At 36.6% G+C, this 22,050-nt stretch overlaps 1 protein-coding gene across 2 annotated transcripts in view; it reads right to left on the bottom strand.

Annotated features, from left to right (window-relative positions):
- Positions 1 to 22,050, bottom strand: part of ADAM2 (ADAM metallopeptidase domain 2) — a 68,885-nt gene that overhangs the window by 29,375 nt on the left and 17,460 nt on the right. Inside the window, exons 7-14 of one of the 2 annotated variants that reach the window (XM_079142265.1) lie at positions 21,242 to 21,295; positions 19,121 to 19,192; positions 18,526 to 18,692; positions 17,430 to 17,511; positions 15,726 to 15,862; positions 2,900 to 3,083; positions 1,679 to 1,777; positions 1,380 to 1,575 (exon numbers count right to left, since the gene is read on the bottom strand). In XM_079142265.1, coding sequence (XP_078998391.1) covers positions 1,380 to 1,575; positions 1,679 to 1,777; positions 2,900 to 3,083; positions 15,726 to 15,862; positions 17,430 to 17,511; positions 18,526 to 18,692; positions 19,121 to 19,192; positions 21,242 to 21,295 — 991 coding nt within the window. The remainder of the gene's footprint in view (positions 1 to 1,379; positions 1,576 to 1,678; positions 1,778 to 2,899; positions 3,084 to 15,725; positions 15,863 to 17,429; positions 17,512 to 18,525; positions 18,693 to 19,120; positions 19,193 to 21,241; positions 21,296 to 22,050) is intronic. The other variant, XM_079142266.1, reaches the window with a different exon arrangement.

Here is a 22,050-nt window from a genome sequence, read left to right on the forward strand (position 1 = left end):
ATGGATGGTCTTGAGAGCCCCCTGCAATTCCAAATGCTAAAACCCCTCTTTTATCTTTTTCTTTCCCCCCATTGGAGGAGCTCTGCCTTAGTTTGGCCCAATCTTCAATTTCCAGAATCTTCGAATATTTCTAGGAATATAAATAGTTGGCTTTCATCACCTCTCATTTGCGAAGTTACTTTTTGATGGAAATCTGATCCGTTGGTTACCATGGATTTCGTTGTATACCAATACCTATCCACGCCAACACCCATCCATGCCAACACCCATCCATGCCAACACCCATCCATGCAATGGCTCTTGCCTTTTCTGTCTAGGCATTTTTTAGTGGTTGTCTCTCTCCTGACTTGTTACATCTTTTCCCTAAACTAATTCTTAGCACAAATTTTAAAATTAATGTCATGGTGAACTATTTAAAGATAAATAAACCTCCTCAATATTTGTTTTTCTAATCTCTTTTGTTTCCCCTGCTCTGTTCTAGGCTTCTTTTGGGTTCACCAAATATTTTTGTTGTGTTTATTCTCTGGTGTTACACCAGGTTCACTTTTACGCTTCTCGTCTTCTTCTGGTAATCGTGATTGTGACATGGTATTTATTTATACCAATCTAACCCTACTCCATACTTTGGCCACTTATCATTTCTATGCTAAAGCCATTGCACAGACAAAGGTCTGTTACCTTCTCTTCTGTTTTAATGATGTCTGTTTAAAAAAAATAGTCTTACCGAGATACTGCTATAGCTCTCTACAGTTAACAAATAGTTAATCATGATTTTCAATTCTTGGCAGACTATCATTTAATCTTCTGAAGACCCACTTTAAAAATTTCTCCCTGCTTTGGCAGAAGTTTCTTACATGTGTATTTTATTTTTTAAAAATTCTCTTAGATGGTATTGCTATAGAATATACTTTTCATAGGTTTTCTTTCCATGCTCTGTTATTCAATACATACCCAATTTGTTAATGAAAATTGTGTGATATTAGATAGGTTGCAACTAGTTCATTTAATTTTCATTCCTGTTTAATCAATTGAATTTTGATTATAAGTGAAGTTTAACATCTAATTCTTCTTTTTTTCTTTTTTCTTTCTTTCTTTTTTTTTTTTTTTTGTTGAGGGGGACGCAGTACTGGGACTTGAACCCAGGGTCACTTTACCATTGAGCTATATCCCCAGTTCTTTATTTTTAAAAATTTTGTGACAGGGTATCTCTGAGTTGCTGAGGGTTTCCCTAAGTTGCTAAGGCTGCCCTCTGCCTTGTGATCCTTCTGCCTCAGCAGTCTGAGTCATGAGGATTATAAGTGTCAGTTACCACAGACAGCTACTTCATTTTTCAGTGTCGAGAAAAACACATATATGGAAAATAAAATTGTTATAAATACCTTCACCAAATACTTCTGTGCATTGTCGAGACCCACTCACACATTTTCCCTGAATACAGATCCACTGACTGTCCCCACAGGGATGCCCATCTATGATATAGAAGTTTCCTTGACATTCTGAAGATGTGCCATTGCAGTATTCAATGAGGTCACATTCATTTGAGGAAGACCTGCAGACGTGTCCTTTTTGTGCAAACTGATGGGATGAAGGAAATTATATTGAGCAGAGCAGAATGTGGAAATACAAGCGTTGTACAGAATAGTGACTGTATAGTGAAGTATTTTGAGAAACCTCTTACTTTACATTCCACACAGCATGGTCCTGAGGCACACTGCGAACCCTCCGTGAACGCACATGTGCTATGGTCACAGCACACAGGTGTGTTTTCTGCACATTCCTGAAAGGCAGATCAAATGCTCTCAAGTAGCTTCCAATTTTTATTTATTGGATGGACATTTTAATAATAGATGCTTAGTTGATATCTATGTTGGCAAACAGAGAAAAAAGTCCCCATCATCCCGATTCCCCCTATCGGGAGTGTCACCATCACTTGCTCCTGAGTTTCATTTCTATTTTCCATGGCATTCATTTCACTTTGTCCCGGCTTTATCTCTACCCTTCCAAACTTCCCTCTAACTCTGGCAGTTTTTATCTAAGATCTGTGATTTGGAAAAAAAAGTAGCTTTGCTTATGTGTATTTCAAGTCTTTTTGAACTTCACAGTTGACCTGGCCTAAAATATTCCAAAATCCCAACCGTACATCTCATTATTCCATAGTGAAAATGTTATATCTATCTTCCTGAATGGTAGAGGATATGGAGTTAAAAAGAAATGCTAGGAAAGAATATACACAAGAGGAAGAGAATGAATAGGGGGTCAACCCAGGCATGATTAACAGCCTTGAAAATGAGATGTCTGAGAGATTAGAATGGTGTAGTCAGGGCTGCATGTGTGTGGGGGTGGGGGTGGAGAGGGTGGTGGTCCAGGGGTACTTCATGGTAGTCATGCAGGAGATCTAATATACAACAGCCTGACTATAGTTAACAATATTATATTGTATACTTGAAATCTGGTAAGAGGATAGAAACTAATTGTTCTCCTTAGAAGAGACAGAGAGAAATATATTTGATATGTATTAACTATATTTCATATATGTTAATATACTAATAACATGATTAATAATATAACTTGGTTGAGGTAAATAGTTCATCATGTACCCATATGTCAAATCACCAGGTTGTCCACAATAAATATCGACAAATTTCTTAGTTGTTAATTGTGCCTCAGTAAAGTTAGAATTTTAAAAGTTAGATGACTGTATGGATGATCTACACATCAATGGATTCATATATGAACATGTGGTTTCACTCATGAGCGTGTAGTCCCTATATTCTTTCTCAAAGGACTGGGTGGAAGCAGCGGGGTGGCCCATGGAGGGGAAAGACAGTACAGCACTGTAAAGATCTGTTCACAGTTTCCCAGGTGCTTCTGGTATGGCTCTCTCCACGTTGACACTGACCTGCTCATTTCCACAGTCGCAGGATTCTCCTTCCTCCACCTTCCTGTTCCCGCACACTGCAGCCTGCTTGTAGGATGGCTCCAGGCGTGGCTGGTTCTGAAGACACAGGGACTTCTGCTTTGAAAGAAAATGTGCGAAATCTTCCATACTGCAGTTACTGAAGGTCTTCACTCCACTGGAATGGCTAAAAACACACCGAACTTCAAATGTTTGTGTTAACAGTTTCTGCTGATGGCCTACCCTCAGCATAAAGGCACGTAACTGGCATTCCCCAACAGACCTGATGCTCAATGCTCTTGCTACCCAGAATGTGGCTTTTCTGTGCGTGGTAAGTCAACTGTGCAAGAAGTTAGAAGAAATCTTCTAGTAGGAATAAGGGACCGATAAAGATGTATTGATTCTCCTATCACACTTATCTGTCATGCTGCTCTCATTTTAGCTTCTACCTTACAAACTGCTCCATCTCCCTTGGCTCGTTCCTGTCCCTCTCGTGCCATGTAAGTGTTGAAATATTCCTTTACTTACCAAAGTAACAAGGAGGCTCCTTTCTTCATCTGTACTTAATTATCTGTCATTTTGTTCAGCTCCATAGCTTTGAATAAAACCTATATCTGACAGCTCATATATTGTTCCTTTAACACAAACTTACCACCTGAATCCCAGAGGCCAATAAACTGATTCTTTACTTGTTGTTTCTTCTTGAGTCTAACTCAGAGGCACCTTAAGTTTAAATGACCTGAACTCCAGATGTTTCTTGTTTAAAACCTGCCCCTCACAAAGGACAGCGTGGTGCTTCAGAATGTATGATCTATGCCCAATCCAACCACCTGGGTTAAAATTTTGGTTCTGCCACTTATAGGTTGTATGTCCTTATAAAAGGTATTTAAATTTTATACATTTTTTTCAGCTTCCTCTTTGCAATATGGAGATAAAGGTTCATTTATGTCATAAACTTGTGAGCCTCCAACACATGTAAAGCACTAAAAGCATATCTGCCCATTGGTTCTTCTTTTAATATTTCCAAACTCAACAAAGAAAAAAATCCAACTGATTTATTGACCAGAACAAAATCCTGGGGTCCTTTTATTTCTCACCAACCTCATGTCTGTCATGAAATATTGTCAAATCTATCTACTAACTATGTCCGGAGTATGTTCTCCCTAACGCCACCTGTTCCTGGCCTTCGCCATCTCCCATTAGAGGTTCATGTAGAGCCCCCCAACTGACCAAGCACTTCAGTCTTTGGGCTTTGTCTTTTTCAAAACACAATCAAGCATGCTCCCTAAAACACTGAGAATGTCACATCCCTTTTCTGCTTAAACCCACCTCTATCATTTGGAGCACAATCCATGTGACCTAGTCACCAGTGCCTTCTGTGAGGTCATCCTCCTAATCCACCTCATTTCTGCTCAGCTAAGTGGCTTCTTTGCTGTCTCCTCTGCCAAATATTTAATGATTTCTTCTGCCTTGGAAACTTTCTCAATATGTATGCATGGTTCCTTCTCTTATTTGTTTCAGTTAGCTTTGCAAAATTTACACAGAGATATTTCTAAACACACAAAATACCATTCCTTACTTTTTTCTCAAAATATTTATCAACAACTACACTTATATTAATTTAATTATCTATTGATTGTCTTTGTAGAACATTTTTTCAGCTTCAGGAGAAAAGGTATTCTAATTGTTTCATTTGCTAGCACTGAGTAAAGCTCCATAATTATTTTTAAAAAATGAACGTATGCATGGTTGTAACTATCTGTTGTAAATAATAGATCCTGAGTAGTTTATGATTTTTATTTTCTAAATATTAACACTGTTTAAAAAGATTATGATCAACAAGACTCCTGAAGCACAAGAAGTAAAATAAAAAAATCAATAAATGGGATGGTATCAAACTAAAAAGCTTCTTCACAACAAAGGAAACAATCAAGAGTGTGAAGAAAGAGCCTACAGAATGGGAGAAAAATCTTTGCCATCTGCACCTCGGATAAGGTGTTAGTCTCCAGGATATACAAACAACTCAAAAGGCCCAACTCCCATAAAACCAAATAACCTAATCAGTTAATGGGCACAATAACTAAACAGAGACTTCTCAAGAGAAGAAATACAATCAATTGGTCAGCAAATAAATGAAAAAAATTCAACATCACTAGCAATTAGAGAAATGCATATTAAAACTACAATGAAATTTCATCTCACTCCAGTTAGAATGACAATTATCAAGAATATAAGAAATAAAAAATGTTGGCAAGGATGTGGGGGAGGGTACACCTATACATTACAGGTAGGACCACAAATTGGTGTGACCTCTCCAGAAAGCTGTATGGAGATTACTCAAAAAACTAGGAATGGAACAGTGGTTGACCCAGCTATCCCACCCCTCAGTTTATACCCAAAGGACTTAAAATCAGCATACTACAGTGAGACGGCCACATCAATGTTCATAGCAGCATGATTCACAAGAGCTAATCTATGGAACCAACTTAGGTGTCCTTTAACAGATGAATGGATAAAGAAAATGTGGTTTATATACACAATGGAATATTACTCATCCATAATAAGGATGAAATTGTGACATTTGCTGGTAAATGGATGATGGATCTGGAGATTGTCATGTTAAGTGAAATAAGACAATTCCAGAAAACCAAAAGCCAAATGTTCTCTCTGATATGTGGATGCTAACACAGAACGAGGGGGAAGGAAGAATAGAGGTTCATTGGATTAGAGAAAGGGGAATGAAGGGAAGGGCAGGGTTGGGAATAGAAAGTTAATGGAATGACTCTGACATAACTTTCCTATGTATATATACGAATACACCACAGTGAATCTCACCATCATGTATATCCACAAGACTGGGGTACTAATTAGAATGAGATATATTCCACGCTTGCATAATTATATCAAAATGAACTCTTCTGTCATATATAAGTAAAAAGAACAAATGAAAAAAATCTCTTAAAAGATTATGATCACAAGGGTCTGTAATTTGATGGTGGATATGCCTAATATGAAGTTATTAAGTTTTAAGACAATAAATTTGATGATCTCAAATCCTAGCCATTGGATTATTCTAAGAAAATATTAATCACATGGGAATCACTGACAAACTAGGAACTTTTGAACAAACCACCAGTGCTGATATTTCATCATCATAATCATCGTTATTGCTGTGGCTACCTCTAGGTATATCTAACCTATATTAGCCACGTTATGAATTTCCATCAATTCAAATGATTTCTATTTAAATATCAGAAGCCAAAAGGAGAAAAGCAATTGAACTCGAGATGATGTTACCCATGGTGAACTTGGGTTCACTTTCTGATAGTGAACTTAACATGGATTAGAAAGTTGATAGTGAACTTAACATGGATTAGAAAGTAGAATAACTATCAACTATAACTATATCCAGTTGGATAATTTATTTACAACTTAAATCATGAAGACTTTCTGGAATTCCCCATTTTCATTTCCCATTTTCCCTTGATAATAGAACTTCTGAGTTTTAGTTGAAGACATGATTTCCTTGAATACATCCTACTTATTTTAAAGGAAAAAGTGAAGATTATTAAAAATCCTTATGACAAATAAATAAATTTTAATAAAATGGACAAAAATTAGGAAAATAAAAGTAGCCAGAATATAAATAGCCCTAGATCCTAAAAATTAATTAGCACTTTTTCCAAAATGAGAAATCCAAACCCAGATGACTTCAGCAGTGAGTTCTATCAATCTTAGAAAGAAATAATACCAGTATTTCCAATTCTCTTTTGGAAAATTATATGATGTCATTATAACCCTTATAATGAAGCCGGACAAAGGCATTCCAAAAGAAGACACCCGAAGACCAAACTCTTTACACCTAGCAATTTCTCCAGAGGGGAAATGAGGAAACTGCATTTGGAAGGATCTTCAGCATGATAGGAATGATTCCTCAGATACCCCAACAAAATAACTTACTTTCAAAATTGAACAGAAGATACCTTGATGAGGGGGGTTTTCAAGATGGTGGCATAGAGGAGGTCACTTTCCTGGCTGCTCCATGGCATGAAACCAAGAAAGCAGACAGGTAGCTTCTCTGCAAGGAGGTGAACAAAAAGAAAAAAGGAGGGATTACTGGAACTTAAAACTGGACATTCAAAGCAGATCAGGAGGTTGGATATAATAAAATAAGGAAGAAATTCCCAGTGGCATAGCTGCTGCCACATCTGGGCCAGAGGCACCAGTCAAAGGGGTGCCTCCACCAACAAAGTGGAGGGATGAGGGAATTGAGGGAACCACATTTTTAGGAGGCCTGAAGTGTGTCTGGGTATGGAGTATTTAGAGATCAAGGACATTTCCTGACAAACCTGAAAGGCACACTGTACAATATCCTCATGCAGGAAAGAAGCTGCCATCCTCTCTAGGAGGCATGTGGAAGACAAAGGAAAGAACCATTCTGTAGCTGAGGCACAGAGGCTGGCAGCTAAGGGAGCTGATTCCTGGCAAATCCAAGCTTGGTCCAAAATACAGGCCCAGTAAACACACACTTCATGACAGAGTGTGCCTGAATGATCAGGAGAAAAATCAAACATGGAGAGAACTGGTTGCAGAAACCCACTCTACTCCCCCCTCTATTACTCCCCCTCCAATCCAGCTGCTTGCGGGAGAGATGCATATTTGGAAGGGTAGGGTCAAGAGAGATTATTTGGAGACTGAACTTGAGACCAGGAAATGTGAGGTCTGCAGATGATGCAGGGGACTAAGTATTGGCTCCCCTACCACAAGAGCAAAACTCAGGGGAGATCCCTGACTAAAGTCTTCCAGTGTGGACCAGAAAGTGCAGGGTGCTGGAGTTGCTCTGATTTAAAAATCTGCAGACCAATTGACATTTGGCGAGGAGCTTGGAGACCACCTAAACCTAAACCCTGCCTCCAGGAATTCTGCCTATAGGATTACCTCTCTCACTCCAGCAATCTGGAGGGTGGATCATCACACTCCAGATGACCCCATATAAAACTGCTGAGAAGAGAAACTGAGAATCTTGAACTCCAAAAGAAAAAAATCTTTAACTTTTAATCTTTTCATCAAGATTTTTTTCTTTTTTCCTTTGTTTTAAAAAAAAATCTTTTCTCTATTTCATTGTGACCTTAATTGTGCATGGACATTTATACATATTCAAATTTGTTTTTTCCCATTTCTAGCATTTTTGAAGTCAGTTACTTTCATGGATTAGTTTTTTGAGGACTAGTAGGTTTGATTAGTATATTTTAGTTTTGCTTTGTATTCCTTTATTTTAAATGTGAAGTGAAAATTTTTTTTGTCTTACCTACTTCCTCCAATACTATTTCTCTCTTTTCTTTCACTAATAGCCAATCTCTGTTGTTATTTCTTTCACTTTTCTTCTACTTTTTTTACTTCCATTTTTCCTCTCCTCCTCCCTCATCATCATCACATCCTATATCACTTCTGTTCTCTCCCTGTCCACCAGTTGAAATTGTAAACCCTTTTTCAAACTTGCTGTTTATATTGTAGGCAATAACTGATCATATAATTTCTGTTTATTGTGATAATTAAGAATGTAGATGTCATAGTATGAAATATTTGGTTTAATGCTGTATATTGTTCACATTTGTTGTTGTTATTATGTTTCTCCTGAAATGGTGAGGTACTAGAAACTTTTAGGGACACTATAAGTCCACAGAGCAGAAATTCTACTGCCTAGATCCACACTGTTAGATGGGTAGATCCATAAACAACATGAAAAAGCAAGGGAACAAATTTCCCCAAACAACCCAAAATACTCCAATAACAGAATCCATCAACACCACAGGGAAAGAAATGTCAGAGAAGGAGTTTGGAATGTGTATAGTTAAACTGATCTGTGAAGTAAAGGATGTTATAAGGAGAGAAAATACAGGAAGTAAAAGATCACTTTAATAAAGAGACAGAGATTCTGGGGGTGGGGGGGAAGCAGAAATCCTTAAAATGAAGGTCCAATTAACCCAATTAAGTATTAAATTAAAAGCATTGCCAACAGACTAGATCACTTGGAAGACAGAGTTGCAGGCAATGAAGACAAAATATATAATATTGAAAATAAAATTGTACATGGAGATGTTAAGAAACCATGAACAGAACTTGCAAGAAATATGGAATAACTTGAAAAGATCAAATTTAAATTTATTGGGATAGGTGAAGGCTTGGAGATACAAGCCAAAATAATGCACAATTTTTTCAATGAAATAATATCAGAACATTTCCCAAACCTACAAAATAAAATGGAAAATCAAATATACATAATTACAACAGATTCACACCAAGGCACATTATAATGAAAATGCCTAACATACAGAATAAGGATAGAACTTTAAAGGCTCCCAGAGAAAAATGACTGGTAACATTTAGAGGGAAACCAATCTGGATCTCAGCTGCTTTCTCAACTCACAACCTCAAAGCTAAGAGGGATCTTGGAATAATACATAACAAACTTTGAAAGAAAACGGATACCAGTCAAGAATACTATACCCAGCAAAATTAAGTTTCAGAACTGATGAAATAAAAGACTTCTATGATAAACAAAAGTTAAAAGAATTCACAACTAGAAAGCTCGCACAACAAAACATATTCAATAAGATACTTCAGAGATGAGAAGTGAAAAATAAAATTGAAAATCAGCAAAGGGAGGAATTGCACTAAAAGAACCAGTCACTCAATGGAGAACATAATTCAAGTTAAAAATCAGAAATAAATCAGAATGACAGGGACTAAAAATCATATCTTAATAATAACATTGAATGTAAATGACCCAAACTCATCAATCAAAGGACATAGACTGGCAGATTGGATTAAAACACAGACCCAACAATATGCTGTCTCCAAGAGACTCATCTCATGGACAAAGACATCCACAGACTGAATGTAAAAGGATGGGAAAACACATATCATTCACATGGATCTCATAAACAAGCAGGGATTCCTATCCTCAGATAAAGTGGACTTCAAGCCAAAGTTAACCAGAAGGGACGAAGAAAGACATTGCCTACTGCTTAAGGAAGTTATACAATATGAAGATCTAACAATAGTAAATATTTATGCCCCAAATAATGGAGCATCTATGTACATCAAACAAGCCTTCTCAATTTCAAGAAGCCAATAGGCCACAATATAATAATAGTAGGTGATTTTAGCACACCTCTCTCACCACTGGATAGACCCTCTAAACAAAAACTAAATAAAGAAACTATAGAACTAAAAAAATAAATTAATAATTTAGAACTAACAGACATATATAGAATATTTCATCCATCAATGACTGAGTACACTTTCTTCTCAGCAGAACATGGATCATTCCCTAAAATAGACCACGAAGCAACTCAGCAAATACAAAAAAGAAAAAAAAAAATAGAGTTAATATTTTGCATCCTATCATATCACAATGGAATAAAATTAAAAATCAATGATAAAATAAAAAATAGAAGCTACTCTAACACCTGGAGACTACATAATATGCTATTGAATGATGAATGAATAGCAGTAGAAATCAGGGAAAAATTTTAAAAATACTTAGAAGTAAATGAGAATAGTGACACAACATATCAAAGTCTCTGGGATAGTATGAAGGCAGTGTTAAGCAATGAAATCAAAGATGCCATCAAACGTCTACCAAGAAAGAAAAGCCTAGGAAGAAGCAGATTCTCAGCTGAGCTCCACCACATCTTCAAAGAAGAACTAACACCAATTCTTCTCAAATTATTCCATGAAATAGAAAAGGAGGACACCTTTCAAACTCGTTCTGTGAAGCTAGTATCGCCCTGATACCAAAACCAGACAAAAGCACATCAAGAAAAGAAAACTTCAGATGAATATCCCTGATGAACATAGACGCAAAAATTCTTAATAAAATACTGGCAAACCACACACAAAAACATATTAAAAAGACAGTGCCCCATAATCAAGTGGAGTTCAACCCAGGGATGCAAGTTTGGTTCAACATATGGAAATCAATAAACGCAATTCATCACATTAATAGACTTAAAGACTTGATTATCTCAAAAGATGCAGAAAAAGTGACACAATACAGCATTCATTCATGTTCAGAGCACTAGAAAAATGAGGGATAGTAAGAACATACCTCAACATTATAAAAGCTATATATGCTAAACCCAAGGTCAACATCATTCCAGATGGAGAAAAATTGAAAGCATTTCCTCTAAAGATTGGAACAAGACAGGGATGTCCTCTTTCACACTTCTATTCAACATGGTCCTGGAAATGCTAGCCAGAGCAATTAGACAAAAGAAAGAAATTAAAGGGATACAAATAGGAAAAGAAGAACTCAAACTATCCCTAATTTCTTCTATATTTAGAAGACCTAAAAAAACTCCATAAGAAAACATCTTGAACCCATAACTGAATTCAGCAAAGTAGCAGGATATAAAATTAACACCCAAAATCAATTACATTCCTATATACCAGTGATGAGTCAACTGAAAGAGAAATGAGGAAAACTACCCCATTCACAATAGCCTCAAAGAAAATAAAATATTTGGGAATCAATCTAACAAAAGACGTGAAAGACCGCTACAATGAAAATTACAGAACACTAAAGAAAGAAATTGAAGAAGACCTGAGAAGATGGAAAGATCTCCCTTGTTCTTGGATAGGCAGAATTAATATTGTCAAAATGGCCATACTCCAAAAGCACTACATAGATTCAATACAATTCCTATTAAGTTTCCAATGATGTTCTTTATAGAAATAGAAAAAGCAGTCATGAAATTCATTTGGAAAAATAAGGGGCCCAGAATAGCCAAAGCTATCCTTAGCAAGAAAAGTGAAGCAGGAAGCATCATAATACCAGACCTTAATTATACTACAGAGCAATAGTAACAAAAATGACATGGTATTAGCACCAAAATAGACATGAAGACACAGAGACAAACCCACATAAATACAGCTATCTCATACTAGACAAAGGCGCCATAAACATACATTGGAGAAAAGATAGCCTCTTCAACAAGTGGTGCTGGGAAAATTGAAAATCCATATGTAGTAAAATGAAATTAGACTCTGGTCTCTCACCCTGCACAAAACTCAACTCAAAGTGGATCAAGGACCTAGGTATTAGACCAGAGGCCCTGTACCACTAGAAAAAAAAGAAGGAGGCTCAAATCTCCATCATGTCAGCTTACGAACTGAATTCCTCAACAAGACTCCTAAAGCGCAAGAAGTAAAATCAAGAATCAGTAAGTGGGATCGTATCAAACTAAAAAGTTTCTTCCCAGCAAAAGAAACAATTAAGAACATGAAGAGAGAGCCTACGAAATGGAAGAAAATCTTTGCCACCTGCACCTCAGAGCATTAATCTCCAGGATATATAAAGAACTCCAAAAATTAATACCAAATAACCAAATAGCACAATTAATAAATGGGCTAAGGAAGTAAACGGACACTTCTCAAAAGAAGAAATACAGTCAGTCGACAAATATATGAACAATGCTCAACATCACGAGCAATTAAAGAAATGCAAATTAAAACGACACTGAGATTCCATCTCACTCCAGCCAGAACGGCAATTATCAAGAATATAAGGGGCTGGGGAGATAGCTCAGTTGGTAGACTGCTTGCCTTGCAAGCCCAAGATGCTGGGTTCAATCCCCAGCACCAAAAAAAAAAAAAAAAAAAAAAAAAAGAATATAAGCAACAATGGGTGTTGGTGAGGATGTGGTCCCAATGGAATATCAGCCAGTGATACACAAGAATGAAATTATGGCATTTGCTAAGTGGATGGAACTGGAGGCTATCATGCTAAGTGAAATAAGCCAAATCCAAAAAACCAAAGGCTGAATGGTTTCTCTGATATGTGGTTGCTGACTCACAATAGGCAGAGGGGGAAGGAGTGGAGGTTCACCAGATTGGACAGAGAGGAATGGGGGAAGGGAAGGAGCATGGGAATGGGAAAGACAGTAGAATGAATTGGACATGACTTTCCTCTGTTCCTGTATGAATGAATACACAACCAGTGTAACTCCACATCACATACAACCACAAGAATGAGAAGTTATACTCCAAGGAAGCATGGTGCCCAAATCCACTCTACTGTCATGTATAACTAAAAAGAACATCAACAAAAAGATAGCTTGACAATGTTCAGGAGGGTGTGGAGGGTCCAAAGGGACACAAGCATTTAAGGGCTTCTAGCCCTTCCTGTCATTTCTTCAACATTATAACTATTCTGATCATTGCAACAGCATCACAAGCTAGGTATCACCATTGCCATTGCATGAAATGACAACTTGGTCAATGCAGATAAAAATGAGATGAGTACTCCTTGATATTATGAACACAAATGATATAAAATGTTGTCTGTCTGGATTAGCCAGGAAAAAAAAAATGTATCTGGGAGTTGATCTCAGGAAGAAGAAATAATGGAACAAAGATGAAGAAAGAGAGAGGAAAGGACGACATCAGGCCATGTCATGGAAGTGGCAGCAGAGGCAGCGTCCAGACTGAGAGGAGTCCCTGAGATTGCTAGGACGTCACTATAGCCACTAGAGTTTGCCCCTGGAGAGGCAGCACGTGCCTTTCATGTTAGGACTTGTTTTATAGGTAGCCTGGGGTAGAAGCTGGTTGACCTTCATGGATGGAGAGTTGCTTCTCAGGTAAGTACTTAGGAATTGAAAACATCTGCCCACAGTAGCTCCTTTGTCTCCATAGGGGGTGTTGGTTCCAGGACCCCTGCCAGATACCCAAATCCTCAGATGCTCAAGGTCCTCACAGTGTGGCACTTTACAAATAACTTGTCACATCCTCCCGTGTTTTTTTAATTCATCTCTAGATGACTTACAGTATCTCAGGCAACATAAATGCTATGTAAATAGTTGTTACATTGTGTCATTTAGGGAATAGTGACAAGAAAAAAAGTCATCTGCACATGTTCATTGCAGACACATTTTTTTCAAACGTCTTTGATCCCCGGTTGGACATGAATGTGGGATTGCTGGGGCAGAGGGCCAACTGGACTTTGTGCCCACTCTGAATAGATTATGTGATTCTTTCTCCACTTCCTTCCTTCAAAACGCCCAGTTCTATAGTATGTAGATCTTTGACCAAACATCCAAGTCATTGGTCATGGCCCGAGAATCTCCACCAACCCGTCTCCATCACTTCTCTTCCACAAGGTAGAAAGTCAAATATATTGTTTGCAAATGTGCTCCCTGGGCCCTTTACCATCTCCCTCTGTTGTTAGGTCAAACTGTAGTTGGACTACGATATGTAAGAATGGTTTTTAAAATTCTACAACAATATACTGAAAGAAGACAGAGGTGTTTCTCTCTTCATCAACCAGTTTTAGAGACACCCTATGAGACCATCGGTATAAAGTGATTAAAAAATATTGGTGCAATAGATGTGGGTGACATGGGGGCCAGGGGCCCTCATTCATGTTATTTCTTTGTGCCATTTGGACCTTCTCTACCTTGCTTCCATGTCCACCAGGTGCCCTTGATCTTATAATTTTGTAGATTTTAGAATAGTGAAAATGCTTTAGTCACCTGTAAGGACCTAGTAGCCCACTAAGAGCTGTAACACAATTATAGGCCCAGAGACTCCAAGATACTTAACCTACGAGGAACAGCTTTAGTTTCATTGTTTTCTTTTCTTTCCCCAGTACTGGGTATTGAACCCACTGAGCTACACCCCCAGCCCTTCCTATGTTTTTGAGCCAGAATCTCACTACATTGCACAGGCTGGCCTCAAGACCTGTGGTTCTCCTGCTTCAGCCTCCCAAAGTAGCTGGAATTCAGGTGTGCACCACCAAGCTGGGCTAGTTTTATTGAATCTTACTGATGACGAGGACCAGCAATGTGGTGGTCCTGCACTCTAGCATCCCATGTTTATATCATCTCCTGCCAAAATATCCTTGTTGCCCTCAGATCATCTATTGATCTGGGTTCACAATCCATAGTCACTTATGGGGCAACAATTTTAATGCTGGTTCCCCCTCCATCCGAGCTGATTTAAGGGCTTCAGCACACACATCTTTTGGGCGCGGCTGCGGATGCAGGAGTGGAGGTATGCTAGTGCAGGTGAGGAGGCTTGATTCTCTAAGACCTTTGAGAAGCACAGATCAGCTCTAAGAACTGTTCATCCCGAAGACAAGAGGCTGACCCCAGTCTCCACACGGATGCCTCCCTTTAACCCCCAGTTCTTTGGTCCTACACTTCTATAAAAGTTCCTTATGAACTCTAAGAAGAATGATGATAAAAGCAAATAGATTCCATAGGTCTTGAAGCACCATGAGGGTACTGCCAAAGGTCTTCTCTGTGACAAAGCTGAATGGCTGCATCTCTGAAGTCAGCAGAAGCTAAGACCTCAGGCCGAGCCAGAGCAGACAGATGAAGGTGCTGCCCGCATGGTCACACCAACAAAAACTTCTTGCAAACGTGCAATATCTTACAAAGATATTGAAGGAAAGTCCCTATTGATTACTGATGACATCACATAGTAAGACTCAAATAGATTATGACCTGAACAACTTTCTGAAAAGAATATGTGTGTGGACTCATGAAAGGAGCATCCTAACACTTTTATATGTAGTATCACCTAAGTTATAAAATCATATAAGATTAATAAATGCAGAGTTCATTCACATCTGAGAAAGCACATGTTGCATTTGATTATAAAATATTGAAGTAGATATGCAGCATAGGCTCTGGAATATGTATTTTGGTCTGTGGTCTTTGGTCACAACTAATATTCAATCATTAACATTTATTCTAACGGCTTAAATTACACACACCAAAATTATCTTAATATAATCTATATATATGAAGTTTAAGTCTCTTACATTGCTTCTGGGTTCATTATGCAGATAGTTCCTGGGCAATGGCATTTGTCAACGTCATCGTAAGCTATCCCCATATTAAGGCTCAGTAATTGTGCCAAAATAATGGCAAGTGATTCCAGACCAATGGTTCTGGGGTGCTGAAAAAAATATCCACACAAATTTACATGTACATATTGTGATAGGCATTTTATTTACTTGCTGAACAATGTAATTATTCAAAATAGACATACAATAAAAAAGGAGCAGAGGCGTCTAATTTTGTTACGGAAGTGCCATCATTGTTGACCTAACTTTACATAACAGGTATTATCACAAATATTAGGAAAAAATGAAAATCAATTCTGAAGTTGTACTAAAATGTAAATGAACGACTCATTTGATGGCATCAGATCAAGGAAGTAAGTGACTCAATAACTCATTAACTATATATAACAACAGTGTTGTACTCACACAAAAAATCCTTCAAGACACATAAGACATGTGTATGTCAAATTATGGACAGATTGTGCTTATTTATGATTTAATTCTTCAAGGTTGATATCTCGTGTGACTGTTCCACAGGTGTTTTTTAAACTATAAAATCACTTGTTGAAATAATTCATATTATGGTAATAATGACCAAAGTAAAAATGCTGACTGTTTTCAGTTGTTTAAACTTTATTTTCAAAACTAAAATACCTTTATTGTTTCTCTTTCTATAAATAAAAGAAGCTTATTATAGCATATTTTAATACTAATAAAACATAAATTTTGAGGAACATCTACAAGTCTTGGCATGCCTTCAATTACATCTACTTAACATTTTGATGAACATACTTCAAGATGGGTTTCTAGGCATACATTTTGATTTCTTCTTCTTGCTTCTGTAAATCAGCTTCCCATTATTTTCCACCCTGCTCTCTAACCCAAGAGGATGGAGCAAATGGATTACATCAGAGGGTCCTTTGTCCTCTGGTTTTAGCTCCATGCAGTCTAATGCGAAGGAGGGTGCTCAGTGGTTAGGAATCCCAGAACCTTGCACTGAAGATCTGCTTTCCACATGACCCTGATCAAAAGACGCTGTCCTCCCCCTTCCAGCCTGGGTAACTCACTCATCACCAGGATAGAGGAACTGCGCAAGTCCCCACACCTTGTATATACATTGATAAATGCCCTATTTATCAAATTTCCACACTTGAATGTACTATTTGATTGGAGGGGGGAAGAGAAGGAGGAGGAACAAGAAAAAGAAGAAATTAAAGAAGAGGAAGGAGAGAGAGAGAGAGAGAGAGAGAGAGAGAGAGAGAGAGAGAGATTACTTAATCCATGGGGAAGAAAATGAAGGATTCTGCTGTATTTCAGGAGTTTAAATAGAACATATTAATACTGATTTAGTTATAAATGATCTTATTTTCAAGATATTGTAAGAAAGTCAAAATATTGATTACTGATGACATCACATAATAAGACCCAAATAGATTATGACCTGAACAACTTTCTAAAAAGAATATGTGTGTGGACTCATGAAAGGAGCATCCTAACACTTTTGTGTGCAGTAAGTTCCGAGAGGACTTCCTGTGATTGAATATGTCTGTCAGGGGTAGGGACAGATATCACTAGATGGATGCAAGTGTCAATATACATAGAAATTACAGAGTGAGGGCCTCTCTTCTCCACAGCCTTCTGCCTACGCATTTTAAACAAGCAAATCAAGCCATACCGTACCATGGCCACGCCACCTCCGTAGTCCCTCTCACACATCTTCCCTTGAAAGGTGGCACCAACAAAATCTGTTGTTTCTCTGTAACTTAAAATTAAAGACTTAAATTTAAAATCAGATCATGATCCTACAGTTTCATAAAAGCAAGCAAAACTAATTCTTGATTTTCCTAAGACAAATCTTAGTTTTGCACATTGATACTAAATTCATAAATATTTACACTTAACACACTGTATCACAGCTTGGGATGTGACTCAAAGTTTCTGTGTCCTTTGAAAACAACAGACTTAGAAAACAGGTACTAGAAAATGGGCTTTCATTTGACTTTCTCTGACATATTCAGGACCCGTTTTAGGTAGTGTCTTTTTAGACGGAAATGAATATGTGCCCCATAATAAATATGGTAAGAACAAATAAAATTCATTATGATGGCAAAGTGAAGGCAAGACAGCTGGCCAATGGGCAGCCGGTCACCTCAGGGGTTAAAACCTCCTCATCAATCAGCCACAGCTAGCCTGCCAGAGCCCTGGGACCAAAGATGAAAAATGCTAACATTTTAGAAATTGTGCATATAATTCCACTGTATAGAGCATATATTCTGAAAAACAAAGACCTTATCAAACAGGAGAGACTTACACAGTAAAAGTTAATAGCACAACGTGGCTACTTTATATACATGTTGTATTGGAATACAAAGTAGTATTTCCATTTCTTTGTTTTCTCCTTTAATTCAATCACAACAAAGTAAAGAAGGTTAAATTCCAATACTCAAAGAATTCAGACATGTCTCTTAGAAGAGATATTATTAAAATATGGAGCACAGTCAGGGACATTTAATGAGGTGCACACTCGAAGAAGAAGTTGTGTGGTCCAAGATCCAAGGGGTGAGCTTTAACTACAAACCAGTTGGTAGAGTTAATGGATATCAGCAATTCCATCATGGGTGTGGTGTGGGGAAAAATAACCTTCACATTACTGTATGACAGAAAAAAATGATGGGAGACTTTCTTTTTCCCCCCAGAAGCCTGTCAATTGTCAGAAATTGGGTCAAACTCATATGTTTTCTTTGTATAAGCTTTAGTAATTCCAAAATATGCTCACACAAGTAAAAATGCCACATCATGCGGACGCAAAACAAGATAAGATCTTTTCCAGCGTAGAAATCTGTGTAATAACTCATTAGCATCTCCAGCGGTTGACATTTTGTTTTCATCTACCCAAAGCTCCAATGAAGACAGAATTATCGTAAGGTTAAAGGAAGTGAAAATCTAAAACAGAACACATACAGAAAATGTATTCACATGGCATGGTCTAAATGGATTTTGTAATCTATGAAAATGAACTTGCAACACATATTAAAAAACAGCTGAACTATATAGTTCTGGAATGTACCTTTTAAAGTGTGTTAGTAGATAATAACTGCTACTAGTAATGATACTTAGCATGAGTGTTTTATTTAGTTTAATCCTTAAGCATAACTTAATTAAATGTATACAAGTATCATTATTCTCATTTTATAGGAACATAATTAAGTGTATAGAAGTATCATTATTCTCATTTTATAAGTGGGAAAACTGAAATTTAAAATGAAATGATTTTCTCTACCATCACACAACATGTATACTCATGAAAGAAGGTGTAGGAATTGTTTCAGTTAATAAACAGGGGCAAAAGTATTAGAAAAGCAAACACTTACAGCATTTGTCAATCCAATCAACTGAAAAATTTTTTGAGTAACAACAGTCGTATCAGAACCCATATGATCATACTGTAAAATAAAATTATCTTTTAGATCCACATGTATATTGCTAGACCTTTAAACACACATTAGTTTTTATTTAAAACATAAATTTTTATTTAAATTTTTTGTAGTGCTGGGGATTAAACCCAATGTCTTGTGCATGGTAGGCAAGTGCTGTGATAAATTCTGTCATCAAATGAATGATAATAACTGCAGACCCAAAATGTTAACTATTATGCAAAGGTAAACATCTAAATCTGAAAGATTGTAGATTGGTTGTACCCATTCAAAACCAAGCTTGCCTGAAATTTCATTAAAACAATTATAAAAATTCAATAGATAAAAGACTCACAAGAGCAAAAATGTACAGAAAAGAAAAAAGATGAAAAGCAAAGACAAGCTTTGAAGATTGACAAATGGATGAGTAGAAAATGATCACATACACATAAAAATGTGAACCATAAATCAGTAGAGCAATAGCATTCACTGAACCCCTAAAATGTACAGAGGGGCTATGCTGGTGTCTATGCAAGCAAGGGAGCTCAGCACTAAGAGCAGATGAATCGACCTAAATTTTGTGTAAGAAGTAGTTAAAGCTGGGGAAACTTCTAGAATGGGTATGTGAAAAACTCCCAAAAGGTTACGTATTGAATGATTTCATTCCTATCATCTTTTGGAAATAAAAAATACATAAATGGAGATTAGAGCCATGGATTCCAGGGGGCAGAGGAAGGTGAGTCAGGGAGAAATGGATGTGGCTATAAAAGAACACAGCAGATCCTGACTGTGATGGAATAATTTTGTATCTTTATTGGATCAATTACAATATCCTAACTGTAACATGCTGTAGTGTATATTGGTTAAAGGATGGACAGGACTTCTATGTAGTCTTCCAATTGCAGATGAATATATAATTATCTTCCCCAAACAGAATAACTGGCCAAAAAAAATCAACACAGACATTAAGGATTCAAACAAAATTATAAATTAATAGGTATCTACAGAAATTTTCACTGTAAGACAGTACAATATGCTTTCTTCTCAAGAGCCTTTGGCACATAATCCAGAAATATAGCATATGGTAAACTCTTAGGATTTAATTTAATTAACACAATTTTTAAAAATACAAAGTATACTAATTAGAACAAAAAAAATTAAAAAATTACAAAGCATGCTGTCTGAATAGAATAGGATGAAATTAAAAACAGAAGAAAGAAAAACTTGGGAAGTTTGAAATATGCAAAACCAATTATAAGTAACCAATGACCAAAGAAGAAATCACAGGGGACTTAGAAAATACTTTATCATTGAAATAATATATCAAAATATATTATCAAAATAATAAAACTGTGGTAATCAGCTAGAACAATGGTCAGATGGAAATTCATAGCAGAAAATAGCAACAAAGGCAGAGTCCAGAAATAAACATTCGTATTGAAGGCCAGCCGATTATTGACAAAGGCACATAGGATTTCCTTGGGGAAATTCCAAAATACATTAAGATAAATTTATATTTTTTTTGATGATAAAGTTGGGAACTCGCCCGCAAAACAGAGAAAATAGATGGACAAATAAGATAATGAAATTATTTCAGTATTCCCAAATTTCAAATCATTGTAATTCCATTTCATTGAGGAAATCCTACAAGAAATAAGTTTAAGGAAGGATAATACCATGTCCTATTCCCGATATAAACCATTGTTTTCTCACCTACCTTAAGATTTTATGGATGGGAAACTCTTATTTCCTCTTTCAATAATATAGATAATGCCAAACATTACTTGCAAAGTTTTAAAAAGTGATAAAGTACATACAATAAGTTTTTATGATTCTAAATTATTTAAATTACATAAAGGTAAAATTTATTTTTATTTAAGTATTAATTTTAAAATTAAGATTGAACTTTTTCTAGAAATTCGACTCCCAATTTCCTACTGATATAAATAATTTAGAATTTGGGTAATGCATAATTGTCACTAATTCTTCTCTGTCATGAATTCATTTCAAATTATTTTTTATAACATTTCATTGCTAACATAAAGTGACATAAGTCAAATCAATCAAAAATATACTTACCAAATGTTTTTCAACTATAATATGCATTTCTAAATACTGAGAGATCTCTTGTGGCTGAAAAAAAATCCACAAACCTTCCATCAAAATTGAAGAATTACTTAAATATTTTCAGTGTCTATCACTAATGAACTCAGTGCTGAAAAATAGGATTTTACATATGAGAAACAGAACTGGATGACAAAACTAGATGTCACAGAATCTTTTTCATTTATTTCTGCTGTCACTTCTCTGCACTTAATCAACTGTTTAACAAGCTCAGAAATAACTTTTGTCTACCTTCCTTCCTTCATGTTCTTTTTGATCCTACATGAAGTTCTACCAGCTTAATGATGCCATTATTGCATTATTCTGTGGTATGATTTTGCATTTGATCCTAAAAGAATAGTAAGAGATCCTTATATGGAGGGGTTTGCATTTCAACTCAAGGATACAATTAATCCTATAGAAGCTGCCACAGAAAAAGATGAGAAACAGTCAAATCCTGGGTTTTCTCAAACTAGACCACAAATATCTCAAGATAAGTGTTTGGGGGTGGGATGCCAGACACTTAGACGAGCGTGGTTAAATTGGAGGTGTGCAGGGCGGGTGGGGGGGTGGTTTGGACAGTGGCTTGTCAATGTCAGGCTCTGCTGAAAATGGAAATGAAGTAATCATTGTAATGATTATTAATAAAGTGTTGTCTTTTTTCATTCTAATTGTTACACAAATCGACCTGGAGGAAATGGGCTGGGGACACTGAAAGACAGGCTTTGCAAGCCTGCTGACTCTACAGTGCAGTGAACTCACAATATTCTGTCACTACAATAACA

The sequence above is a fragment of the Sciurus vulgaris genome (assembly GCF_902686455.1).
Source record: "Sciurus vulgaris genome assembly, chromosome: 5".
NCBI classification, from domain to species: domain Eukaryota; kingdom Metazoa; phylum Chordata; class Mammalia; order Rodentia; family Sciuridae; genus Sciurus; species Sciurus vulgaris.